The sequence below is a fragment of the Neolamprologus brichardi genome, chromosome 23, assembly GCF_056152115.1.
Source record: "Neolamprologus brichardi isolate AB-2024 chromosome 23, ASM5615211v1, whole genome shotgun sequence".
NCBI classification, from domain to species: domain Eukaryota; kingdom Metazoa; phylum Chordata; class Actinopteri; order Cichliformes; family Cichlidae; genus Neolamprologus; species Neolamprologus brichardi.
This window is the reverse complement of record NC_142125.1, coordinates 6,782,499-6,809,111: the sequence shown is the minus strand read 5'-3', so window position 1 is coordinate 6,809,111 and position 26,613 is coordinate 6,782,499. Positions and strand designations below refer to the sequence as shown.

Below are 26,613 nucleotides of genomic sequence, written 5' to 3'. Positions count from 1 at the left end.
CCACTATTCACAGACAAATTGAATAAATAAAAGAAAGGGGGGAATAGAGGAAGAAAGAATGACAGGTAACGTAAGAAACATTTAAATATAAATGTTCAGTTGCTGATAAGGCTTCATTTGAGAGGCAAAGAGACAGAGAAAAGAGATCTGTATTAGTCTGTAGGTTCTGTTGCAGTGAGGTGGAAAGTTACCTGAGAGATTTGGAGGAGAACAGGTTGTCCAGATTTGATGTCTGGCAGGTTTGCCTTCCTCTTCTCATGTGTGCCTTGAGACGGAAAACTGATAGAAGATGACACTCACAGTTTGAGTGTGAGGGTGTGTGAGTGACAGAAACTGAGCCTGATGGACTCTGACTGATGTAGACAGTCTGTTCCCAGAAAAGATGCACAGGTTGGACTCGCATCACTCCAGCACTCTGGGACAAAAGCAAGCGAAGATTATTATTCCACCATTGCTGTTTCTTTCTTTTTTTCTTCTTCTTCTTTTTTTTTTACAAAGAATTTTTTCTGCATTTTCGTGACTTTGGTGGTTATTTCCAAGACGTACATTTTCAGACTTTATCCTCTTTTAACAAACATCACAGAAACAACACACTTTATTCGGTGTCAACCACACATTGATTCCCCTCCGTTCCTGCAGGGGTCAGCCTTGTATCAGAGGGCTGATTCGAGGTTTGTGAACTCTGTTCACAAGGGCCTTTATTTGCCCTCTCAGACATGCCTTCAGCATTATCTTCATTAAAGCCCAGGGCTGAGTTTGTGCACAGTGGGCTGGTGATGGCTGATGAGGTAGGGCGTGAGTCAGAGGGAATGAGTGGCATTCAGTTACCGGATATGTCTGGGAAAAGTAAGAAGGTACAATGAGCTCAACAGGGCGCGTGCAGTGCGTTTGAGCTTTACATCCAGCGCTTCATCACACTGATATGCTGTAATACTAACACATGTGATTCTCTTATAAACACCTATAAAGAAATAAGGTCTTAATTTACTGACATAACTATGGAAGAAACAAGAATTGTGCAACAATACCCTCTTTGTTTATAATAAGTATTTTATAATAAGTAATAAGTATCTCAGTATCATAAGTCTGTGTGTGTGTGGTGGGGGGGGGGATGTGTGCAATGGAAAGAAGAGTGATTAGGTAAAGAAAATGAGAGCAGATGTGTTTTCAGGTGATCCTGATTTGTGTGTGAGGTGATTTGTGAGGGGGCAGAGAAGGATGTTACGTGAGCACACTGAGCATAGAAGCAGGGTGGAGTGGATAAATATGCTCTGATGATACTACAGACTGATAAAGCTGCGTTTGCTTGGCAACAGAATCCTATCAAAATGTAACTCATTCATCAACTACAAATCAGAAGTGTAAAAAAAAGGGAAACATCTGGTAAATGTCTATATTTATACCAAAAACCCCCCAAAACCAAAAATAAAGTCACACAATGATGAGAAAGAGGAGAAACATGGTAAATGAGGGGTTCACAAATGTCTGTTTAAAATTTCATGTAAGCCCACTTGCTGAGATATTTCCATCTGTATCTGTGAGCTGGGCTGCTGCACTGGCTCCATGTGCATTTATTAAAATGAACATGGACACTAATCTATTTTTACTCAATCCCACATACTTCATCCTGATGCCTTATGCACTTAGGAGAGCACCATTGTTTAGTATCCCACAGCTGAAAACTGAAAGCTGCACATTCACATATTCATTTTTGCTTAAAAAAAAGTCTATGTGGCCCAGCAGTTTAGGAAAATTATTGCATATGTGATTTATTTATGAGGGATATATTTATTTATATCCTTTGTAGGATTTATGTGACTTGGAATTGAGTTCCACAGATGAAGTTTAAAAAGCAGTAATCTTGACATTGCTGGTTTTAGTCTTTTCACTGAATTTTTATATATATATCTACACAAACACATACATACAGTGTTGGGGAGTAACGGAATACATGTACCGCCGTTACGTATTTAAAATACAAAATAGGAGTAACTGTATTCCGTTACAGTTACCGTTTAAAAAGGTGGCATTTAGAATACAGTTATGTTGTTGAAATAAATGGATTACACGGCGGTACTTCCCTGTTTCATATTGTGGCGGGTCAGGACTGTTTGGGTTTTGTTTGACAGCTATGTTCTGTTGTTCCAGGTGGCAGCGTTACGGTTGCCATGGTTACATGGTGACGCTCTCTCTCTCTGCGTGTTTCCTGGGTGAGAGAGGCCTTTTTGTTGTTGTTGTGCTAAGCTAATAGGCAGAATGCTACCGGTATAGCTCTAAAGAATGTAGCATCAGAGGCAGTGTAGTCCGTGCTGCAGGGAGAATGGACTGCCATACACGTTATGTGTCTGTGAGCGAGGGAGGGAGAAAAAGGAAAAGTACGAGCTGTCATCGAGCAGAAACGGGAGCTGGAAGCATGTAAATATAATAATAACCACTGCAGCCAAGAAGAGTGTCTGACGAGCCCAGTTGTAAGTAAGCTATTAAGACTCGACTGTACACCGTGTTCGTGTTTTCCTCCAAAAACAATAAGTTCCGTTGGAGCAGCCTTTCAAGGCCTCTCTCTGTCTCTCGCAAGCAAAGTTGACCCAGACAACAAAGTAAAGCTATTTTTCGGCTACGAGCCGACACAGAACCCACCGTATTAGCCAGAGGTCCCTTTACTACGGTTCGGAGCCGCGGACCTTCAGTAACAGTAATAAATCACAGCAATAGTACATTCATGTAGTTGTAAACAGCATGATAATATATTAAGTAATCCAAAGTATTCAGAATACGTTACTCTCATTGAGTAACGTAACGGAATACGTTACAGAATACATTTTGGGGCATGTATTCTGTATTCTGTAATGGAATACATTTTAAAAGTAACCTTCCCAACACTGCATACACACACACACACACACATGCTTCCAGTTTAGGTGCCTAACCCTTCCATTACCACTGGGACCATTATAGACTAGAACATCTGCTCCAGCTGATCCTTCAGCCCCTGATTCTGGTACTAATGATGCATCTGGATAATGTAGTGAAAATATTACTGTTTTTGGAATAAACCAGGTGTTTGAATCCTGATCAGGGTGTGCATCTAGCAAGTATCCACAGTGCTATTCAAGTATACCTTGGAAAATAAGTAAACATACAGCTAACATCACCCAGTCTGCTTCTTAGAGCACGTGCTTACCCTGAGAACTGAAAGCACATTTTACTACAATTCTCATTCATCCAAACATGCACAACAGGAACCTTTCTATACACACCTTGTCTGACATTCACACACACACCTACACTATGATCTAGGATATTTTGACATGGAGACTGGAGAAGCAGAGGAGTGACCCACCAACCTCCTCTACCTCCTGAGCCAGATGAGCCTACATGTTGGAGAACCTTGACCATAGTTATGAGCAGTGAGCTGTTTTTATGTGTTCACAATAATAGACAAAGATATCCTGTTTACAGCGGTACATGCTCATTTTTCACACGTCAAATTATAAGGTCAGCATATGTTTAAGTAACCCAGTCAGCCTTCTGAGTGCTCCATGCACACAGGTTCATTTAGTTTTTGGGGGTTTTTTTATTCTTGACTCTTTATGATGTCAAAGAGAGCCAATACTCATAGTATGACCAGACCTGCTACACATGTGTGGCTGTGAGCACTCTCAAACCTTTTTGTGAGAGACAGGCAGTAAACGCTGTTTTAAAGCAGGAGCTGCACCAAAGCAGCGTTAAATATAAATAAGGAACCCTTTGAACTGCAAATCACTCAAATATGTTAATGTAACACAGGATTATGTTAAGTACTCAAATGCTCCCTGGACAGCACTGCACATGAAAATATGATTTTGACCTTTTTCAGATTAGTCCTCTTTATGGCCAAGCTGAGCCATTACAGGCTGTAAATAAAATGTAATGTCCACATGTTCGGTCTCTTTATACTTAATCTTTTCTATCCATAGCATCCAGTATGGAGGCAGTCTGTGTGACTGATAGATGACTGTACTCTTGGCTCAGTTACATTAAAGTGATGGACTTTGACACAACCTGAAAATAAAGAGCCTTGGCCTTATAGCCTGAGAGATTGTGCAAAAGGGGAGAAGAGTTACAACCATACTGAGCCACAAAAAGAGAAAGGGAGAGTGGAGTTATAGCTATATGCTTGGGAAAAGTGAGCATTTTCAGCTGTTACAAAAAAGAAAAACAGTTTGTCTTGTCATTATTTAGTCCAGCAATTTCTCCAAAGAAAAACAAAAAGATGTGAAGTAGTGGATCTGAAGGGAAAGGTGAGTGACACCTCTAATGGTAGAGGTAGTCCTCTCCTCAGGTTGGGGATCAGACGGTCTGTCTGGCACTTGACAGCTGACACTGAACACACCCTTATTAAAAAATAAAGATACGCTCGCACACTCCACACAGGTGCGCTGTCACATCCATGCAGACGAGCATGACACAGACCGCACGCCGCTCTCGCATGGCCGTACGAGACAAGACATCGAATGCCGCGTAGCCTGGACACATGATGTTCGCTCAGCTCACGCACGCATGCGAGCACATGGATGTACACAAGCCCCTTTGGAAGCTGACACCATTTTGAGCAGTCAGGGAGGAAAGTCACATCAATGATTCCGATCACCAGGCTTTACCAAGGCAGTTAGCCGCGAACACGATCCAGCTGGGCCATTTAGACAGAAACCCACGACAGAGGGAGCAGACGGGCCGAGAGAAACCGACACTGATCAAATAGGCTCATTTTTCTCCAGGCCGCTCAGGGCTCGGTGGAGCTTTACTTCAATAATCATACATCAGACTGGGGATAGATAACCATGCTGGACCACAACAGCTCTGAAATGAAAAGATGTAGGTGTCAGAGCTGTAATATTTTACAGCTTGTTATCTGTGTGAACTCTTATTATGAAGCAGCGCCTGCTTGTCTCCTCTGGCCACATGTTACTCTTTTCTTTCCTTTCTTAGAAAAATATCATCTTAAGGGGCTGTGCAATTATCCAACCAACCTTTGATCATTTATTCGCCTTCAACCTGTCAGGGTTCCTGGGTCGGTGACCCAGTGTTTTCAGTTTTGTCACATTTAGGTTATGTTGCCACATCAATGTTCTCACTTCCTGCTTTTCCTGTGTCAGCTTGTCTCTTGTGTTATTAGCCAGATTATGTTCAGCTGTGTACTCACCGGTCTCTCATTATCATCCTCATCAGTCTGTGTATTTAAGTCCTCTGTTTCCACTCATTCACTGTCGTGTCATTGATGTTGTTCCTGTCGCGTGTTCAGTCCAGTCAGCCAGTTAGTCTACCAGTCCATTAAGTTCAGTCAGCCATCCTGTCATCTTTTGTCTCCGTTTCCAATAAACCTCATTCTGCACCAAGAGTCCTGCGTGTGGGTCATCTCTTCCTCGCCTCCGCACACGACCCCTGACACAACCTACTCGTAGCAGTCCTGACTCCAGGTTGGAAACCAGTTGGGCATTTGTAAATATGCTTTTTAGGCTAGATTTTAGATTTCAAGCCTTTTTTTCCCCCACAGCAGTGAAATAAAGGTCACTTGTCTTAAATACAGTTTTAATTAAAGTAACAATCTTATTCTTGTTTTCCTATATTTGATTAAAAAAAATTTACACTACTAGAATAACTTGAAATTGGGTTTCTTGGAGAATAAACTTTTTAGGATGAATAACAGATTTATCAGACAGTAGCTCTGAACGCAGATGGAAAACAATGAGAGACCAAAAAACAAAGAAATAGTTACTGTGCTTGCAATTTTTTCCCCATTATTTTTAAATAAAAAGGATTAAATTTACTAATTTAAAGTTTTAAAGGTGTTGGTGTTTATGCTGATCAAACTGGCTCCTGAAAATTAATATTTACCCTATTAACCCTTGGTTCTTTTTAAACCAAGATTAAGGTTCTTCATTGATTGCAATAAATAAAGTAAATCAAAGAACTCTCTGACTCTCTTGATCTCTGGTTTCATGTTCATACCAGATTGGGTTAATTCCATTAAAGATTGTTGAAAGTGGCATTTTATGCTCCTCACTTCATGTTTTCAGAAGAAACAAAAAATTTACGCTACATTTTAGACTCCTGACAGCAGTCACCTTTGACAAAACACAACCAGCTATTTCTTATATGCATGTTTAAGCTCCTGCTGTGGTTTAACTATGCTACTAGCTCAAATGAGGAAGTCCTGCCCTAAACCCTTAACCTTTGATCTGACATATGTTGGATAGCGATAGTGTTTTTGGGGTGAAATGGTCTTCCGTAAGAAAAATACAGGGCATTAGTATTGCTTCATTTGAATTTGGATAGCTGACAAGATATTTGTACAAACTAAAATATAATTTAGGGTTGTTGTTTTTTACTAGAAGCAAATGGGATTTGTAGCTGAGCTGCAGCCAGTTTAACTACAGTTGGATTGATGAACTCCATACCTCTATTTGACCCCTTAATGAAGGAGCCTTTGACCTAATTTGACTTTTGAACTATTTCCATCTCTGACACCTGTCACATAGCTTTGCATTACACCTTTGCTTCACTCATCTCCCATTTGAAAGTGAACTTTTGAATGACACTAATGGGATGTGACAGTCAACATCCTGTCAACTTCCTTCCAACTGTAAGACAACAAAACGTGTGGCATGTGGATAAGGGAGTGTGTGGCTGCCTGACCAAATTAAAATCTGACTATGCCGGAAAAAATTAATAACTAGGCGCGCGCACAATCCAATTTGAATGCATTATGTTGTCAACAAGCCGCTGGGGGAAAAGACAAGGGAGAAATTAGCCAGTGGACCACATGAGATAAGGCCTGTTAAATTTGTGCATGGCTAAGAGGCTGCTTTCAGACAAGATTATGATTGAGTTGTTTTCATTATTATTATTATTATTATTATTTTATGCGCGCGCACACAAACACACAACGGCACGAGGGGGGGGCACAAACCGTTTTTCTTCTTTGAGTTTCACCGGATGGTCGGACGGTTTGCTCTCTGGACGTCTGGTTTTCTAAAGAGGGCAACACCTGCTGACGTCACCACTACAAATTGCCCATAGCCAACACACACACACACACACACACCACACACACACCACAAACTGGACTTTTGTGTGTGCAGAGCTGCAGTATACGCGCGGATGGAGAGTCAGAAAGGGAGGGCGCACAGAGCGAGACAGCATCAGTACAGCGCGGCAGTGAGCCACGGTCACACAGGGCTGAGTGAGCGCAGTGGAAGGACGCACTTTCAGTTGCACTCCTGAGGGAAAAACACGACTTGCCTGCTGGACGGTGGCGCACATCACTCAGACAAACACAGTCAAGGACACATGTGAGCCGAGTGCGTCTCCACGGAGAACATTTCGCGGACTCTGCGTTCAGGATTCAGGGATTTGTTTTAATTTTTTTTTTTTTTTTTTTTGCGTAAGTCATGGTATTTGTTTGGAAACTAAATAAACAATGCTCTCCGGTGGAGTCGACTAATTCACAAAGATGAGACTCGGAGGGGACGATCGACAACATCCACTGGTTCTTTGGTCTCCTCAAGTGGGACAAAGTCCAATAAGCTGCACAAGTCTCACCCACTGAGCCTGAGAAGCGGTCACCTTCTGAAATGATGTCTGGTGGCGACGTGCGTGGTGCGCCAGCGTGCGTGTGAGTGACTGACCGATAGCCTTTCTGAGAAAGAGAGAAAGAGCCTGGATATAAGCAGCAGCCGGGATTTCAGGCAGCGACAGCCAGACACTCACCGGCTCTCTCCCAGCTACTCACACCCATGCAGGATGCCTGGAGAGCGCCGGAGAGTCCTGGTCCAGCTCAGCCCGAGTTCATGACGCTCTGGGCGGCCTCGTCATGCGTCTCTTGCCCGAGCCCAGTGCCCAGTCCCTCCGACTCCTCTTCCTCTTTATCTTCGTGATGGGGGTGGCCCCTTCACCGGCTCTCACTGCCGGTTGCCCTGATAGATGCGTGTGTGACGACCAGCTGGTGGTCCAGTGCGCTGGCCAGGATCTTACCCAGTTTCCCAATGACCTCCCCCTGGCCACCCGGCAGCTCATAATCTCGAACAACCGCATCGGGGACCTACCGGCGCTGCAGCTCAACTACCTTTCCGATCTGGTCTATCTGGATTGTAGCAACAACTCACTGACAGAAATCTCCGAGTCCACTTTCGGGAACTTGAGGAAACTCGCTTATCTGGACTTGTCATTCAACAACCTGCTGCAGATCGAGGACCGGACTTTCGGGCCCCTAGCGTCTCTGGTGATGCTCCGGCTGACGGATAACCCGAGTCTGGGGGAGATCCACCCGGATGCCTTTGCAGAGAACATGGCTCTGCAGGTGCTCGATGTGAGCCGGAACAACCTGACGACCCTCAACATTAGCAGCCTGATCGCCCTGCCTGCTCTGAGGTCTCTGGGGCTCAGCGGCAACCCATGGAGATGCGACTGTGACACAGAGGACCTCTGCCTTTGGCTGCAGATAGAGGGATACAAGTTCCAAGGTGAGGTTGTATGTATACACAAACGGGCATTTATGATGGTTTTAAACACTTAAAAAATGATAATGTATTTTTTACTTTTATATGGAACATAGCACAACACATAAATTGGTCCATATATGCATGTTTATTTTTCAGTTGGCAGCAGTCTTTTGTGAGGTGATCACTGTGCGTTTGGCTGCTCTTTCCTGGAAAAGAAACTATTCTTACTTTTAAGACCTTGCGCTAAAGGTTTCATCATTTGTGGATGGCTTAGCTTCTGATAAGGGGCCACTTATTGCACTGTTGCTCTCCTTTTATTCTGATATGTATACACACATATTTCCAACCTCCCCCAGGTGTGCACAGATGCACAGTCAGATGCTCTTTCTCTTTCTGAAAAGCGCACACTCACAGAGAGAGAGAGAGGCTCCAGAGCTAAGAGTTTGACCCCAGGGTCAGAGCAATCTGAAGATTTTGTTCCCCTGCTGATCTCTGCAACACAGTCCCTCCAAACTGCCCTTCACGTCTCAATAATACCTTGAGTTTACCCCAACAAATAAGTAGCCTCGTGTTGTTCTTACCTGGAAGGCATCAGCACCTCGGCTGTAAAATCCCTTAAACATAGAGGAAGAATGACCCACGAAGAATTTGTGGACTTGTGACCTTCTCAGAGAGGACAAGCTCAGGTGATCTTTGCTCATAAAGGTTAATTGAGCTTAACTGTAAGCAGGTGAATTGGGTTATCGCTCGGGACAATGGATTGATGGTGTTCATCCCATCAATGTCACCGCTTTGTTTATCTGAGTCCTGAAGGCAGAGATAATGCTAAGAGGATGTCCTTTTGTACCTTTTTTTTTTTACCAGCCTCTCCTGCTTGCGCACACACACACACACACACACACACACAGACTTTAATGAACACACATGCAAACAAAGTGCCCACTTGGGTGTACTGGAGCCCACATTGTTGTATCTGTTGGGCCCCTCAGTCCAGATGGTTAATGATGATGGTCTAAAAAATTGGCTTCCTGTGCTCTTACTAAGGACAACACGTACATGTGTGAAGCGTGTGTGTTTGTCTGTGAGAGAGAGAGTGACTCACCCCACTTAGTGTGGAAGCTAGAGGTTAAGGGGGACCCTCAGGCCAGGACCCATGGGAAATGTAAGTATTAAGGGACACTGAGCTTTAGAAGAAGGCCACATAAAGACAACAAGTACCCAAAGTTGTTATCCACCTTCAGACATGCAGTTACTAAGAAAATCAGAAAACATTTTCTAACCCAAGAGCTTCTGAACTGTAAGTGACAATCCAACACCCACAGCTGAGCCACTCTGCCTTAAAAACACTCACATCTGTAACAGTTAATAATTATGAAATGACACTCATTCATCATCACCCCGCTCTATAAAAGTTAGAAACGTGATCAGTGGAGTTCAGACTTTGTTCATTGAGAAACACATATCGCACACCCTCCATCGCTCAGGCTGACAAATCAAGTATGAACGTGGCATTCATAAACAAACACGTAACCAGTTTAACGAAGTGAACGGGGTCAAGCGAGCACGTGTGTGTGTTAGAGCATGTAGTTGTGTTTCTGTGGTCGTGAATGCCTCCTGCTCACACTGCGGGGCTGTGAGTCTAAAGCACAGAGACTCCAGCTGTCGCTACCTCTCAGTGTGAATATGAATCAGGTGCATGCAAGTGTGTATGCTTGTGAGAGTTCATCTTCAGACAGACACAATAACTAATTCAGGATTGTTTTCAGTTTTGCTGCTGCTGATGTTTAAGGTTATAATACCTGGATTCAAACCAAATTTAGTTTGGTTTGATTGTTTTTGTGTTTCTGTTACAGATATTGTGTTTTTTGTCATTGTTAGGTATTTACATGCCCGTCATTTTTAAGAAAGTCACTCAGTTTGTCTTTTTGTTTGTGCTGGGTATGTGTGACTGACAAAAGCTGACATGACTTGACTCTGGCAGCCATAAAGAAAGAGAGACAACAAGAGAGAGAGCGACAGAGTGATTGAACGAAGAGACACAAAGACAGAGTGGATGTGTTTCTTTAGTAAAGTCACGAAAAAAGCAAAAAGACAAACCGTCAGGAAAGTCTCTGTCACAGAGAACGAGTCTGAGCTAGAGGCGCAAGCAGTTGGGTTTTATGGTCGATGTTGTAAATTTCTTCCTGGTCAAGAAAGACTTCGAAAAAATAATGTTAGATAAAATGATATTTTCAGAAAGGGAAGCTTAATGTGATTGTGAAACAGTTAATGTTATTAAAAAGGGTCTAAAATTAACCAAGAGAAAAGAAGTAAAGATACTTTTAGTTAATGATGTATAATATTTAGACTCTAAATTGAAGGAGTTCTGTCATAATGGCGCTAGGCGTGGGGTTTGGCGGTGGGGGTTTCAGTTACAAGAGAAGAAGACCAACAGCACCACCTGCAGATTTGCACCCAGGGAAATACTAATCTAATAAACCTTAATTATTTTGCAAATTGGTAGTTAAAGCACAGAGACTCATTAGTGGCAAGGCAGAAGTGTGACAGATTAATTTCAATAGTTTATTTGACAAATCAGTCGCAGTGAGACACATTTGGTGAGTCGCTGGTTGCAACCCTGAGCGAGCCTTTCTCAGTGTAGATTGTCTCCCCAAGTGGCCCCCAGCTAGTTGTATTAATTAGTTATTTTGCCTGGAGTGGTACTTTAATATGTTTTTTTTTTTAGCTTTGTGACTGTAGTTGGCTTCTTTTATAAATATTATAATAAAGTAATATTTTAACAAATTTTGTGGGGTTTTGTGTGGTTTTTAACTTGTTTTCTTTTGTTGGGGCGCTTATTTTTGAGTTATCGACTTAAATAAAGTACAAATAAAGTATTGAAATTCATCTGTCACACCTTTGCCTTGCCCATAACAAGTCTGTGTGCTTTGGTTACTAATTGTTAATATAATTTGGGGTTATTAGATTAATGTTTACTAAGCTGAAAAAAATCCCCTGGTGGTGTTGTTGGTCTTCTTTCCTGCAGTTGTTTTGTAACTGCCCCCTGCCACAATGACATAGACTTATCACTTAACTCAGCAGTTTCCGCAGCTCTGTGAAGCATTTTAGCATCTTTCAGCTATTCTGTTTTACATTCACTGCTCACTTTATTAGGTACACCTTGCTATTACTGCGCTGGACCACCTTACGTTTGCAAATATGCCGTACTTCTTCATGGGATAGATTCAACAAGGTGCTGTAAACATTCCTGGGAGATTTTGGTCCATTTTGATATGACAGTGTCAAACAGTTACTGCAGATTTGTCATGATAGTTGCACATTAATGCTGTCAATCTCCCGTTCCACCACATCCCAAAAGTGCTCTGTTGGATTGACATCTGGAAACCGTGGAGGTCATTTGAATATAGTGCATTGCCTTGTTCAACAAACCATTTTGAAATGATTTGAACTTTGTGACAAGGTGCATTTTTCTGCAGGAATCAGCCATCAGAACATAGGCACACTGTGGCAATAAAGAGATGGAGAGCAATGACTAGTCAGCAGCAATACTCAGGTAGGCTGTGGCAATGAAAGGATGCTGAGTTGGTACTAAGGGGGGGAAAGTGCGCCAAGAAGATTTCCCCAGCACTATTACACCACCAGCAGCCTGAACTGTTGAAACACGTCAAAACTAATGCATGTGTTCATGTTTAGACTAAACTCTGACCCTACTGTCTGCAGGAGAAATTGAGTTATCAAACCAGGCATTTTCTAATTTTCTATTGCCCAATTTCAGTGAGTCGTGATGTCAATCGTAGCATCGGTTTTCTGTTCTTAGATGATAGGCACGCCACCCAGTGTGGTCTTCTGCTGCTTCGAGGTCTGAAGTGCATTCCTCAGTTGTTGCAGGTGGTTATTTAAGATATTGTTCTCATGCTATAAACAGCAGTCTGTTCGTTCTCCTCTCGCTGGATATTTTCTCATTTTCAGGCCATTCTCTCGAAGCCCTAGAGATGGCTGTGTGGGGTAACGCCTGGAGATCAGTTTCAGTTCATTTTGCAGCAGTGAGTTGTAGAGAACCTGATATTTATAGAGCAAACGAATAAATCAGAGCTGAAAGGAAAAACAGTAAATGTCAGACTATCAGTAATCAGGTGGACAAGCGTGCAACTCCAATGTAAAAACAGCCAGTTGTTCACTAATATGTTAGCCACATTCAGCTAACAAAGCCACTTCTGGCATGTGTAAGCTGCACCCAAGAGAAAAAAATAATAAATGCAGTTTTAGGGAGAAACATGATATTCATGGAGAGAAAAATAACCTCAGTTTGTTACTTTGTTGTGTCGTGCACATAAAACGCTGTAGTGCGGAGACATTTGTCAGTCATGGACATAACTTCTTACATTACAGGCAAACTTCTCAGCAATAATAATAACTCGTTCACTTTGCCGCACTTCACAGTGTGTCGGGTGTAGATTTGCTGCTTTTGGGACATGTGCTGTCTAATGATGCTGATGTTCACACGCCACAGTTTGCATGAAGTATTACATCCAGCAAAGAGGAAATGGGATTTTTTTCTGTTTATCCATCAGTTTTAATAAAAGTGGAGTCTGGCTTAACATAGAAATTATTTAGATGTGGATACGGAAACTTTTTTACAGCTGCAAGACAGGGCAAGGTGCGAGAATATCTAAATCTTTGCAACCACGTATCAAACTGAAAAAACAGAGCGATCACCTTGCTGCTCTGAAGAAGATATCAGAGAATAATCTGGATCCGTGGACTTAATTCAATTGAAGGTGTGCCGTCTCGGACTAGTCTTGTTTGTCATGGCAATAAATCAAAAAGAAAAAGGTACATTCAGGAAGATTTTTATATAACATTGTCTGTTTGGTCATGCGTTTTGACTTACCTGTCATGCCCTGATCTCCATTCTTTATTATGAGTTGTCAGTACTCGGGGGAATGTACTTTCCCTTGTCGTAATAACATTTCAGCTTGTTAAATGCCTTGCTGTATTCACTGTAGGGTGATATTTGACAAGTGTCTCAGCTAAATACACAGACACTGAGTGGCTTGTCCTGCCTTCGGGCTGGCAGAGCTTGTAGTGTTATGACTCCAGTGTTGGGGAAAGTATTTTCTGGCTGCTTGTCAGTCCCCTGGACGGCTGGGAGCCCAGAGGCAAAGAGCCAAGGCAGGGGGGCCACGCATGGGGCAAGAGTTAAATATTTATAAAATGAGAAAGACAAACAGAGGTCAGCCAGTTTAAAGATGTCACAGTGAAAGAAAGACGTTAGGTTTCTCAGAAATTGCACCTGATTTTGACTTTAGTGAAAGCGAATCTTTATTTACTGAAGAAATTAGATGAGATGAGAAGAGAAGTAACACAGGAAAAGAAGAAAGGACAAAATGAGAAAGGACAAAAAGGGATAATAAATCGGGCAAAGAGATTAAAATGAACTTTGGGTACAGCAAGGAGAAATAAAATGAAAACAAAAAACAAAAAAACAGACAGACTATTGAGGACTTACCAATCATCTATGCCCCAGATCTGTCACTCAAACCCATTAAAACATTCATTATGACAAGGAGGCATCGATTCAATTTAATACAGGTAGATGATGCATTATTTATCAGCTGGAACCATTCCTCAGACCCATCTGGTGCAGAGAGGCATATCAAATTCAACTGGTCTCCTTCAATAGTGTAGCCTCTATGTATTTTTATGTCTCTGTGCATTTTACTGTGTGAGCTCGAAAGCAGGATTGATGTGATGCTTGTGTGGGTGTGTTTGTGATGTGATCACCTGAGGCACAGAAGGGAGATAGCACAGGTGTGTGAGCTCATGTGCATGACTGCGTTTACATGCTGCACGTATGTGCACGTGCGTGTGGCAAACCAAGCATGTAAGCCAAGAGAATGAAATTGGAAAAGAGAGCGGAGAGTGTGAAGATGACGGAGCAAAAAAAAAAAAAAACTCAGGGAAATAGGAGGGTGTAGAAGATGAGGGGAAACGGGGCTGAAGAGGAGAACAAATGCAAACGTACTAGAGCGGGGATGAAAAGTGGAAGGTGATAAAGAGGGGGGCAGCGATAAGAGATAGAGGAAAGAGAAGAGAGATGGAGCTGCTGCTATCTGACCTTCACTCTCTCGCTCTTTATTCATTCTCTGCCAAAGGAAGAAGGGATCATATGGAGAAATGATAGATAGGAGGATGGTGGTAATCTGACTAATGCCATATTTGAGAAGAGTGTGAAGGCGTGTGTTATTCAGCCCTAGTGGATGTGATGGAGAAAAGGTCAACTATTCTTAGTCTTCTTTGCCTTCCCCAGTATGATGCATTTAGCTGGCTAAACGGTGAGATATCCGAGCTTCGCCGTGAGGGGAGGGCCCCCAGAATGTCTTATGCTGGATTTTGTAGGCTTGTAATGAGCATGACTGGGAAAATTTGGAGATTTAAATATGTTTAGGCATTTTAGGTAAAGCAGTAAAAATCAAGTCTCCGTTTTTTAAATGGAAATTATAATGTATGTTCCTTATGTCTTATCTCGTGCAACTGTTATTAAAAGTAAAGCAGAGTCTAAAGTCTTGATCCACCCCTCGTTTTTTTAAATATTTTCCTTTCAATGAGCCAGACTATCTCAAGCAAAAGATCTCCAGGCTTTTTGAAGAGTTTTTCTTTCAAAATTGACTGTTTTTCACTCATTTTTAGTCCCCATGCCTGACCAATTTCAGAAGAATGTTTTTTCTTTCTTTTTGCAACTTAACATCAACCTATGAATCACTCAACAATAAAAATGGGCCTACCTCATGAGCCAGTGTTGTGTCTACACAGTAGCAAATAACCTGTATTGAATCGTATCTGTAGGGACTTTATTATTTGCAGCCTGTTGCAAAAATACATTATTTGTTCCTATTAAAAATACCAAAGAAAACACAAGCATACCAACAAGGTGATCCCGATAGAGCTATGTGAAAGGACCCAGAACGACTCGGGTACGGCTGCTCTCAAAACTTTTATTTATTGTGCACTTTATGGTGTCTCTCTGTCACCTCGAACTCTGCTGCTGTCAGCTGCTTCAATCGCCTGCCTCCTTCCTCCGATCCTGCCGGCTACTGAAATAAGGAAGTCATCCACCACAGCTCCATCTTTATGGAGGTGCTTTCCAATACAGAACAAGCCAACTTTAGTAATTTCCATAGACTGTGAATGAAAGGTGGACATAGCCATACAGTGTGTGCAAAGCCCTTTTTCTGAACCCTTGATGTGATCCTTTTGATACCAATTCAATTTCAATTCAATTCAATTTTATTTATATAGCGCCAAATCACAACAAAAGTCGCCTCAAAGCGCTTCATAGATACAGAGAAAAACCCAACAATCATATGACCCCGTATGAGCAAGCACTTTGGCGACAGTGGGAAGGAAAAACTCCCTTTTAACAGGAAGAAACCTCCGGCAGAACCAGGCTCAGGGAGGGGCGGCCATCTGCTGCGACCGGTTGGGGCGAGAGAAGAAAAACAGGACAAAGACATGCTGTGGAAGAGAGACAGAGGTTAATAACAGATATGATTCAATGCAGAGAGGTCTATTAATACATAGTGAGTGAGAAAGGTGACTGGAAAGGAAAAACTCAATGCATCATGGGAATCCCCCGGCAGCCTACGTCTATTGCAGCATAACTAAGGGAGGATTCAGGGTCACCTGGTCCAGCCCTAACTATATGCTTTAGCAAAAAGGAAAGTTTTAAGCCTAATCTTAAAAGTAGAGATAGTGTCAACAGCGCAGTATGGATCTTTAACATGCTTCTTGTCCGTACTGGGGCCCGTGATTTACAAAATTAACATAATTTTGTATTCAGAAAGACTTAAAGTTAGTGAGTGGTGCCATAAAATCACTGAAGCAGTGGGGTGGTTTTCTCTTAGACTTCTATACAATGTGATTTAACAGATGTCTACTCCTACTAATCATTAGAAAGAATTCAGGTTTTACGCCAAGATGGCGTTACTTTACAGAACCTATGCACACTCTATGATGTTGCCTCTGAGTACAAATCTGAGACATCAAAACAAGACTGGTGAATTGCAATGATGGTTCCGGAACAATTTTATTATCATAACATACAAATAACACAACAAATAACACAGTGATATCTGATAGTAAATCTGCAGGTTTTGCAGTGTGGTCTAACTTCAATTTTCACAAATCCCTGAATGAATGATAGTATGTATTAAGGACATTATTGTCCACTGTAATCTTATTGATTCATAAATAATTCTTCAAATTCTGTTCTTAGTACTCTTCCTCCACCTGGAGGTCAGAGGTCATAAAGGCAACACAGAAGAATGGGTTGTCAGAGACGTATCATCAGGGTAGCTGATTAAAGGCTTCAGTCAAGGTGTCTGGTTGAATAGTGGCCTCCACTAAGCGTGTAAACACACAGAAATATGTAAAACAGACTTAAGTTAATTCTCTGTGATTGAAGGTATTAGACGCTGCTCGTATCTACGGCTTCCACATGTACAGGGCCAAAACTGTACTAATTACGATGTGCACTGGCGTAATTAATCTGTTTATAAATAGCTCTGCTCCTGTTTCACAGGATAGCATCTCTGCCCCTGCAGGGTAATAGCTCAGAGCTCTGATCATACATGTGTGTAATGTGAACATACGGTAAATGCACACACGAGCTTAAAATGCAGAAATATAACCTGCGTCTTAAGGTCCTTTAAACTACAGGCATCTCTTGTTTTGTGTGCATTCACCAAAAAAAAAGAAGAAAAAAGCAGTTGTTATTCCGCTGCTCGTTGCCGTCTAATGCGAGTGAGCATCAGAGACTTGTAAACAAGTTAGAGTGAAGTCAACGAGTCAACAGCATTTTTCAGCAGCATCTCATCCCCACATTAGCAACACCTCCGGGGAAGCAACGAGCTTTCCTGTCAGCACCGAGCCTGGAAACTACCCAGCTGATGATTAGACACTGAGACTGTATCACCCAGGCTCAGTGACTGACACTCACAAACACTCATGACCTCTGATTACAGATGCATATGCACACACATACACTGCTTATAGTCACTAGATTGCTAAATTGTGCACTCTTTCAAATAAAACAGGAAGTCTTGGTTCCCATTCACAATTCCTGGAAAGCTCTGCTTGATCTGAGGCTTTTAGAGAGGTGCTTACTCGTGTCTTGGGCTTGTGTGCCTTTATATCCGCTTGTCTATTTTAAAAAGTAAGGTGTTACATGATTGACTGCTCATGTTTATTTCCTCCTGTGATATTTTTATCCTTATAAGCACTGGCCAGGTGTCACTGAGCTGCAGGGATTTGTGTCCGGTCGTTAGCACACTGACATGACATTATGGTAACACGGTGATGTTATGGCATGCACAGCAGAAGTAATTGGGTAAAAGGTATGAAAAAACAGGCAGGTGTGCACCATGCAGGAAACCAAGAACCAGACAGCAATAACATTTTACCAACTGCATATTGCAGAATCTAAGTGTAGGGCAATATGAAACCACCTGGTTCAGGCCACACTACGTCACAATGAGTGTGTATGCCTTGCCCTGCAGCTTGTTTAAGGTGTGTTTGAAAAAAGGGGAAACTGCAGTGCAGTCAGCATGCAAATTGTCAATTTTTCGAGGCTGCAGTAACTGTCTTGAAACTGCTGGAATTAGACTGCACTCAAACTACTCTGCAGGAACAAAGAGCGCAGGCACACATCTCTTTATCTTTGTGCTCCACACTCGCTCTCTGCTCTCTCTCTCTCCGAGCCTTTCTCATGCACATCCACACGGTCCCTAACCTGAAAATACCCCTGGTTTAGCTCTCTGGGTATTTGTTTCATTTCGCAGAATTGTATAAGTGCTGCACCTACTGAGAAGTTTTAATGAGACAATGAGCAGGTTAACTGCACAGGCAAATGGAAAGAAGGGCAAATGTTAGCACAAGTTTGCAAGCAACACCCTTTTATACACATTTAAGTTTTCAAAAAGGTGTGTTTAAAATAAATTAGCACCTGTACTGAATGGGTACTATAACTGGACATTTAATGAAACAGTCTTCAGATTAGATATTAACCGGAGAGAATGGCTACAATGCCTAAAATGCTGGACTTTAAACAAGAAAATAACAGTTTTAACTACATTCATCACAATTACCAGCGCATATCTTATTAAAGACAAAATTCAGTGAAAAATAGCGACTGTGAAAAACAGGGACAACTACTGAAAATGTCAAGGGCATGCTGCCAGAGTGATGGCTGAGTGATGGGATGAGTGAGAAAACAGTGAGTGACGAGGAAACAGACGGCGAAGAGAGACTGAACACAGAGTGAATCATCCAGGCTGCCACCTTTTCCTGTATTCTCCAGTAATACTCACATTATTTTCTCTTATCTGGGATTGGAAGCGGCAGTGAATTATCTCCAAAGCGTAGCCACAAGTGTGCAGGATAAATGGATTTGTGGGCGGGAATTCAGACGTCTTCCTGTTGAACGACACAGAAACAACTGGTAAATGGCCTGTATTTGTATAGCGCTTTACTGGTCCCTAAGGACCCCAAAGTGCTTTACACATCCAGTCATCCACCCATTCACACACACATTCACACACTGGTGATGGCAAGCTACGTTGTAGCCACAGCCACCCTGGGGCGCACTGACAGAGGCGAGGCTGCCGGACACTGGCGCCACCAGGCCCTCTGACCACCACCAGTAGGCAACGGGTGAAGTGTCTTGCCCAAGGACACAACGACCGATACTGTCCAAGCCGGGGCTCGAACCTTCTGATTACAAGGCGAACTCTCAACTCTTGAGCCACGATCGCCCCAGTTAAAGGAGGCAATATTACCTGTTTTGTTTAACCACCCTGTATAGCTGCCGTCATGGCTTCTCCTGTAATCCGTTCCTATTACCCGTTGTGTTCTAAAAGTTATTTCCTTATTACTCCCTTCCCTCCACCTGTGGCTTATCCTTTTTCTCTCCCCGTCTGTGTTTAGCCATTACTCGATCTTATCATGTTCATCTCCTGCATGCCTCTCATCCATTTGGGGATCCTCTGCATTTTTATTCATCTCATTGTTTACTTATTTGACTCACTGCTCGACTTTGGTGAATCCTGCTCATCTCTGCAGTGCTTTTTGTGGTCATGTTCTTCCAAAATTTACATTAAATTTACACCTTTCTTGTTTAACATCAGGCTTTGTGTGTGCTTTTGACAGAAGCCCTTACACATGACACCTGCCCAGTTCACACCATGTTACAGTCTAAAACTCTTAACTTTAGATTAAATACAACAGGCTATATACACTCGCTGGTCACTTTACACCCATGATGCACATCTCCTATTAGTCTATTGGATTGATATGTGATTATTGTGGGCTAATTTTCATGTTCAGAAACCAGTTTGAGATGATTGAACTTTGTGACATGCAGGGTTTTTCTGCTGGAAGAAGCCACTGGTGCGGTCATAAATAGATCAGGAGCCTCTGTAATTATTTGACTGATTCATTATAATCTGGGTGTTACAAGAGCATACAGCTAGTTTGTGGGAGTCAAAATTCTGGCTGGGTCGTAGGGGATCAAATATTTACTTCACTCAATGACCTGCAAATTAATTTTTAACTTTTATGTTTTTTCTTTTGACTTTTTTGGTTGATATTTTGCCTCTCTCCATTAAAATGAAACTGGGGGTCAAAGAATTATTTACGCCACTGTATGTCTTGTGCTAGGATGAACTCATTAAGTTCCTATGCTTGCTCATTTTAATTAAATGCAATACAGTTTTCTTCCATTTAATGCTAATTCACAAGCGCTAACTCATGGCACTTTGCAAGTAAAAAACTAAAACTTACCTAGTGTTTATGAAAAAAGTGCAGATCCAGATTACTATTATTGCTAGTAAATCTTATTGATCTGTATCATATGATCCTTTTATCAATGGTCAGTTCTCATTTTGTGTTTTAATCAATGAGAAAAGGGCTGCTTTTCATACAAAATCAATAGGAAGACAATAAAGAGAGTCATGTGAATGGAATACGTTTTCCCAAAGTAAGGCTTAACTTTTGCTTCTATCAGGCTGCCTGATTATTGTTAACTTCACAGCTAACACTAAATAACAGGAGCATGGTGGATGCATCGTACTTTTATGCTTATCTATTGTTTAAATATTAGAGTTTTCTGTTGAAGGATTGTTTTAATGTGAGACAGTGTTCTTGTTTGTTCACTTTGCTCAGACGCACACAGAGGAATACAAGTGGAGCACGCTCAATCAGTATACTGCCTTTCATCACACTTTAGAGAAGAACAGGCAGCAGTACCATGCAGCCAAGAACTGTGACCAGAGTTTGAATTGTCACAAGACACATGAAATGTTGACGGAAGAAGAACAAACGAGACCCCAATACCCCGAGCGACCTGTTTGCTGTTGTGAGTCTGCACAGCCTCTGATTGCACCTCATTGTTCCAGCATCCGGTTACGAATGTTACATTGCAAGGGAGAAAAGAAAACACCTCACCGCATATACGCAGGAAAACAAATCCTCACACCAGCCTCGAGGCAAGATTGGCAAGGTAATGAGACAGAGCAGACCAGCTAGCTGGGCCAGAAACAGTGGAAGACGATGACAGAGGGACAGCCACGAACAGTGAAGACACATAAGGAAGTTTAGTGCAGTTTTCCAACATATGAAGACCTTTCAACATAAATAAGGTAACATGGAGAAAAGATTAGTGACAAGCAGATTAAAATAATAAAATAAAAACAGAACCGACCTTCCATACTTCCTCCACAGATTATTTTGTCCTGAGCTGACCTCAGGCTCCTGCTGCAGCCCTTCCAACGATACTAAGAGGCAGAATTTCTCAAGCATGTCTTGGGTCTTCTCCCAGTTAAATGCCTGAAAAACCTTACTTTGTAGATACCGGGATCCCAAAGGGTAGTCAGACCTTTATCCATGGAGCTCGGCTGGACGCAGCCCAAACAAGTGGGTCCACCGCCTGTAGATGTGCCATTGTGGTTTGGGCAGCAGTTAAAGGAGGCAGCAATGGTGATCTGATCCCCTGGGTTCACAGACAGCCTGTTTAAGGCCTATATAGATTTTGTATTGTAATAGATGTAATAAATGACATCAAAAATCCTTTGCAACAGACAAAGGCCATCATTCATTTCAATCAGGTGTCGTCTTTAGTGTCTTAGTGGAGAACAATCCTCGAAGAGCCAGTAAAGTCTTGTTTGGGTGGGTTTAAAGAGCCCTGTCCCTGCTTTCTCCAGCACTTTCTGATAACTAATTTCCACAAAGGAGAAATATAAAAGAATTTCTTCATTACATTCAGGAATGCGGCTGTTTTACTTTCACATTTCCAGCAGTAAATTTCATCCGTCGGTCCAATTTTGGCCTATTAACTTACAGACACTCTAAGGTTAATGCCATTTACAAAACTACCAGTGCGGTAACAGCATAATTTCTGTGTGTAATAATAAAGTATATAATCTTGCCCTTTGCGTTGCCCACTGAACACTCAGCATTAACCACCGTATTTGTCCCCTCTCAGTATTCTCTCCCAGCTTTTTAAATCAGGTCTCTTTTTCATGCCGATCACTTCTACGAAGCGAGCAGAGACAAGAGAGGGGCGATGTAAAATCTCTGTGTGTCTATTTTCTGATTGATAGTCAAAAATGGATAAAGATAAAAAGGTGTTACATGCAGAATATGTTCCAATTTATCCTCAGTTGTTTATTTGCCACTGAAAAATTGTGCACCTCTGACAACTAATCCTGTTTTATGGTGTTAAATACTAACTCAGTGACCTCATACTCTCAGCACTCACATGGACAGCTGTTAAAAAGGAAAAAAACATCCAAGCTATTTGGTTACAGAAGAATACCAATCCATCACTTGACACATGCAGCAGACTTGACACAACAGCATCAGCTCAACTCTTCTTCTCAAGAGTGGGACAAAGCCCCCGGGGGAGGTGATAAGCAACGCTGTATTGATCAAAAACATAAAACCGCTGCTGATATATGTGTTGTGAAAGTTCTCCCGAGCAGGTTTGGGAAACCTTTTCCAAAACACCAAGTTTGCTTTGTTTGATTCCACTTTTCTTACCACCAGTATAATGTGTCTCGTGCTTATCTTGGGCAGAATAAAACACTTTAGGTTTGAGGTTCATTTGGGCATCCTTCTAGTTCTTACTTCAAACTGATGCTTCTGCAAATCCCTGGCAAGTAGTCTGAGATGTATAGATCATATCCAGTCATTCTTTTCCCATTGCTCATTTCCATGTCCAGACCTTTGGCTTCATTGGTAGATGACTGCAGTTTAATTAACACTGTTAACAGCAATAATCCATCAGAGGAATAGAGCGTCGGAGACTTCGCTCATATTCTATGTTCTGTCTATCTCGTGATTCCTATTTAGTGTGTGCATACACTCTTTCTCTGTGCATTTGTTTGCATTTTTCTTCCTCCGTCCCTGTTTTGTGCCGTTATCTTTCTCTCGGTTTTCAAAAGTGCTCATCTCGATTTGTCCGTCTATCTCTTTTTCGGTCTCTCATCTCTCTCGTTTTCCCCCAGCTTGGAATAAAGAAAAAGAAAAAGAAAAACACACAAAAAGCTTGTGCCCGTTATGTAGACAAACGCAATCAAGCATGCAGGGAGGGTGGGAATGAAGAAGCATGGGAATTAGCCGTGCTTCTAAAGTAAGATGAACTGATAGGAAACAGCGCATACTGTTCTTGTTTCTGAAAACACTGTTAGATGCATGCAGAGCGAGTCCCTCTACCCTCCATCCTCTCTCTTGTTAGCGCTGTGTTCGTATTAATTGATATACACGAGGGTACTGTATATGCTAATGCAAATTCACTGTAGCAGAATGAACTGATTCAAGGAGGCTAGGACAAGCACGGACAAAGAGATTGGGACCTATCTGGCTTCAGTAGTTGACCCTAACCTTTGACCTCTCTTTTGTTAAATCTCAAACCCCATGAATAAGTCATTTACTGTTTTAAAAGTGTCAGTGTTTCTGCTTTTCTGTGTGGATGACAGTTACTCCGGCTGATTATCATTTTCCCATTACGAGCAGCAGATGTTTTGTCAGCGAAAACACTCGTCTCCTTATCTTCTCACCAGTGCATCGTGATTTGCTGGTGTATAATGATGTACACGAGCCTAGGGGAGCGTTTATGTGCCCCAGGCTTGCAGTCAAGTCACCTTTCCTTGCATACATGTGCATGAGTATGTGTGCAGCGTAATAATGATCCCGTGCCCTAGACACCAAAGACCTCCATTACTCAGAGGAAATCTGTTGTGTCTCTCGGGATCCTTTATCACAAAGGTTATCAGTGCATTTTTAAAAGCTGTTTGTTTGGATCCTGGCGTTTGATGTTTGCATACCTTTTTCTCCTGAGTAATTACATTTTTTCCCCTTTTCTCTCCCGATACTTTGCCCTTCACCCTCAACCACTCACTGATTATTCTCTGCCACTGCTCTCTTTTATGATATGTCTTTCCTCATTAATCTCCTCTCTCATTACTCCTCCGCTCTCTTTTTTCTTTTTCTTCCTCTCCTCACCTCCAGATGAGGGCCAGACAGTTTGCCACAACCCTCCGGAGCTGGCTGGCCAGCGGTTGGCGGAGGTCGGCATGCAGTTGCGGGCAGATTGCCACCAAGGCCTGGGCTACTGGGACTACCTCTTCTTCATCGCCATCGGCTTTGTCATCTTCTCGGCCGGCACGGTGTCGGCTTGGGTGATGGGCGTGCTCATGGTGCTGTACGAACGCTACAGCAAGCGAAAGAGCGAGGAACTGGACAGCGATGACGAGGACGAAAGGGGAGGGATGGGTGGAGGTGGGGGAGGGGGAGGGGGAGGTGGGAACCAGGGGAATGGCGATCTGAGCAAGCCTGGCATGCAAGTGTGACAGACTGATGTGAAACAACATTGGAAGAGGAAGAAAGAAAAGACAGAGAGGAGCAACTTGAAGTGATGAGAGGAGTCTGAGACCAAAGGCTCCGCTATGAACTAAGATCTGCCTGTCTCTCTTTGTTACAGATTTAGATATTGCAATATGCTCCTTAACATATAAGAAAGTGAGTGTGTATGCGTACGTGTTTGCGCGCGCGTGTGTGTGAGTGTGTGTCTGCGAGAGAGAAAGAGAGACAGACAGAGACAGCAATAAGGATGACTATGCCTTCACTTCAGGAGAAACAGAATGACCTCTGAGATTATTGAGAGCAATAACCCCCCCACCACCACCACACACACACACACACACACACACACACACAAACATACACACACACTTTGCACAGATAGTCTACGGAGCTGCTGGTTTCTCTGAGTGGGTGGATGTACCTTTATACTATATGTAAAGTACTCTTCAGTAACACCCAGTAAAACAAGACACGTGAGTGACGCATTCAAACACACACACAGTATAATCATACAAAATACATAAGAAGGTACTGGGAGTCACAACGAGAGCTTTGCCTTATCTCCAAAGTTAAAGGGGGATCTAGTTTCGTATTTAAATGTGATTTTCCTGAAAGCCTTAAGGCAACTCACTTGAAATATTCTACAGTCACCGCTGTTTCCTATAGACAGAATCTGTCCACAGAGAACAAACACACATTTTGGGTCATAACAGATCGAACAATGTCAGACACTGTCAAAATAATGTGAATGTACAAAACAAGAACAAAGAGGTGGTCCAACTAAGCTTGCCGTGTTACTCTTAACATTGAAAGGCACCCTGTGGAGCTGTCTGAGTGGTAAATGGTGCTATGGAGCAACATTTTCTTTGGGGCGTTTGTCAGTTTTGCTGTACTGACTGACACATAACGTTTTAAGCAAAATTAGAAGGTTTCTAGTTATCAATGCATGCCGATGTCTTAAGTCGGCAAGTATTTATATAAGTATTTATATAAGCCTAGAGGATAGATGCAAATGAATTTATTTGAATGTAAAAGAAAAAATAACTCCCTTTGTTGACAAGAAAACTGCACAGGGTGCCTTTACAAAGCAACTTAACACCAGCTGAAAATCAGACTTTGTGGTTACTATATCCAGACAGTAATGCAAATTTGTAGCACAATTTTTTCCTGAATTCCTGACCAGAGACCTTTTGGAGTGTTAGGACCAAAAATGTCTGCAAGAATCTGAAACACTCTGTGACATCTTGAGAATGAGTTTCCACAACATGTCCTTGATGTTGACCTAAAGGAAAGCAAAGCAAAGACAGATTAAAAGATGTTAAAGTGAAATCACACAAGCTGTAAAAGACAGAACAGTTTTGACCCTTTTAAAAAATACTACTCAAACATTCTGGGAAATGTGCTAAATTAATGGTGTTAATGTCACCTATTTATTTAAAGGTAGCTACAGTTTCCCCAGTATTTCACAAAAATCTGATGTTGTCATTTCCTGCTGTTTCTTACTAGATCGGATGGTTCACTCAACATTTAAAGACGTGCTTTTACGTGCCGTTGCCCCAGCGTCTCCAACTCAGATAGGGGCCGTGCAGAACAGTGACTGAGGTGCTTTTCAGCCTGATGTTAAGTTGCTCCCAAAGCTCGTTTCTCTGTATTAACAGATAGGAGAAGTCTACCTATAGTGACACTAAGTGACTGTCAAATCTCATGTTTACTATGTGTATGTCTGACTTCATGTTTCTGTGTGCACAGTACATGGTTTGCCACACCGTGAGTCGCGCTGCAGTAGTTGCTTGCCGTAGTCTCCATCTTGCTATTGTGCTTGTGGGAGAAGTTTGTCTTTCTCTTTGTGGCAGGATGCCTGTTGTGAAAGTCAGACAGTGTTTGTCAGGCTTTCACCCAGGAAGTCTGGAGTTTGAGCCAAGTATTCAATTATTATTTAATTATTATTTTAAACTTAAAGTCAAAGTTTAATTAGTTGCATTTGAGAAAAGATGCTTTTGGTGGTTAAACTACACATTGCCACAACATTAGCCACTTCTTAAGCTGTTTTCACACATGCACTGCAGCCCTCAGTTTAACCCTGTCACATCAATCACTATACGCTAACTTGTGTGTCTGTGCGATGTCCAATTGCACACGTGAGAAACGCGTAGGCAACTGCACGGTGAATTGACCGCGAGGAAGTTGATCTGCTGCTTCGTGCACGCTCTACCCT

At 42.2% G+C, this 26,613-nt stretch overlaps 1 protein-coding gene across 1 annotated transcript; it reads left to right on the top strand.

Annotated features, from left to right (window-relative positions):
• Nucleotides 1–7,438: 7,438 nt before the first annotated feature.
• lrrc52 (leucine rich repeat containing 52) lies at nt 7,439–25,393 on the top strand. Its single transcript, XM_006790522.3, has 2 exons — nt 7,439–8,501; nt 24,045–25,393. The coding sequence occupies exons 1-2, from the start codon at nt 7,853–7,855 to the stop codon at nt 24,383–24,385; spliced, it is 990 nt and encodes a 329-aa protein (XP_006790585.2). The 5' UTR covers nt 7,439–7,852; the 3' UTR covers nt 24,386–25,393.
• The last annotated feature ends 1,220 nt before the right edge of the window (nt 25,394–26,613 follow it).

Coding starts and splice junctions, on each gene's coding strand:
- lrrc52 (XM_006790522.3), top strand. CDS start 7,853: ATGCGTCTCTTGCCCGAGCCCAGTGCCCAGTCCCTCCGACTCCTCTTC. Junction 8,502..24,044: donor AGAGGGATACAAGTTCCAAG/GTGAGGTTGTAT, acceptor CCTCACCTCCAG/ATGAGGGCCAGACAGTTTGC.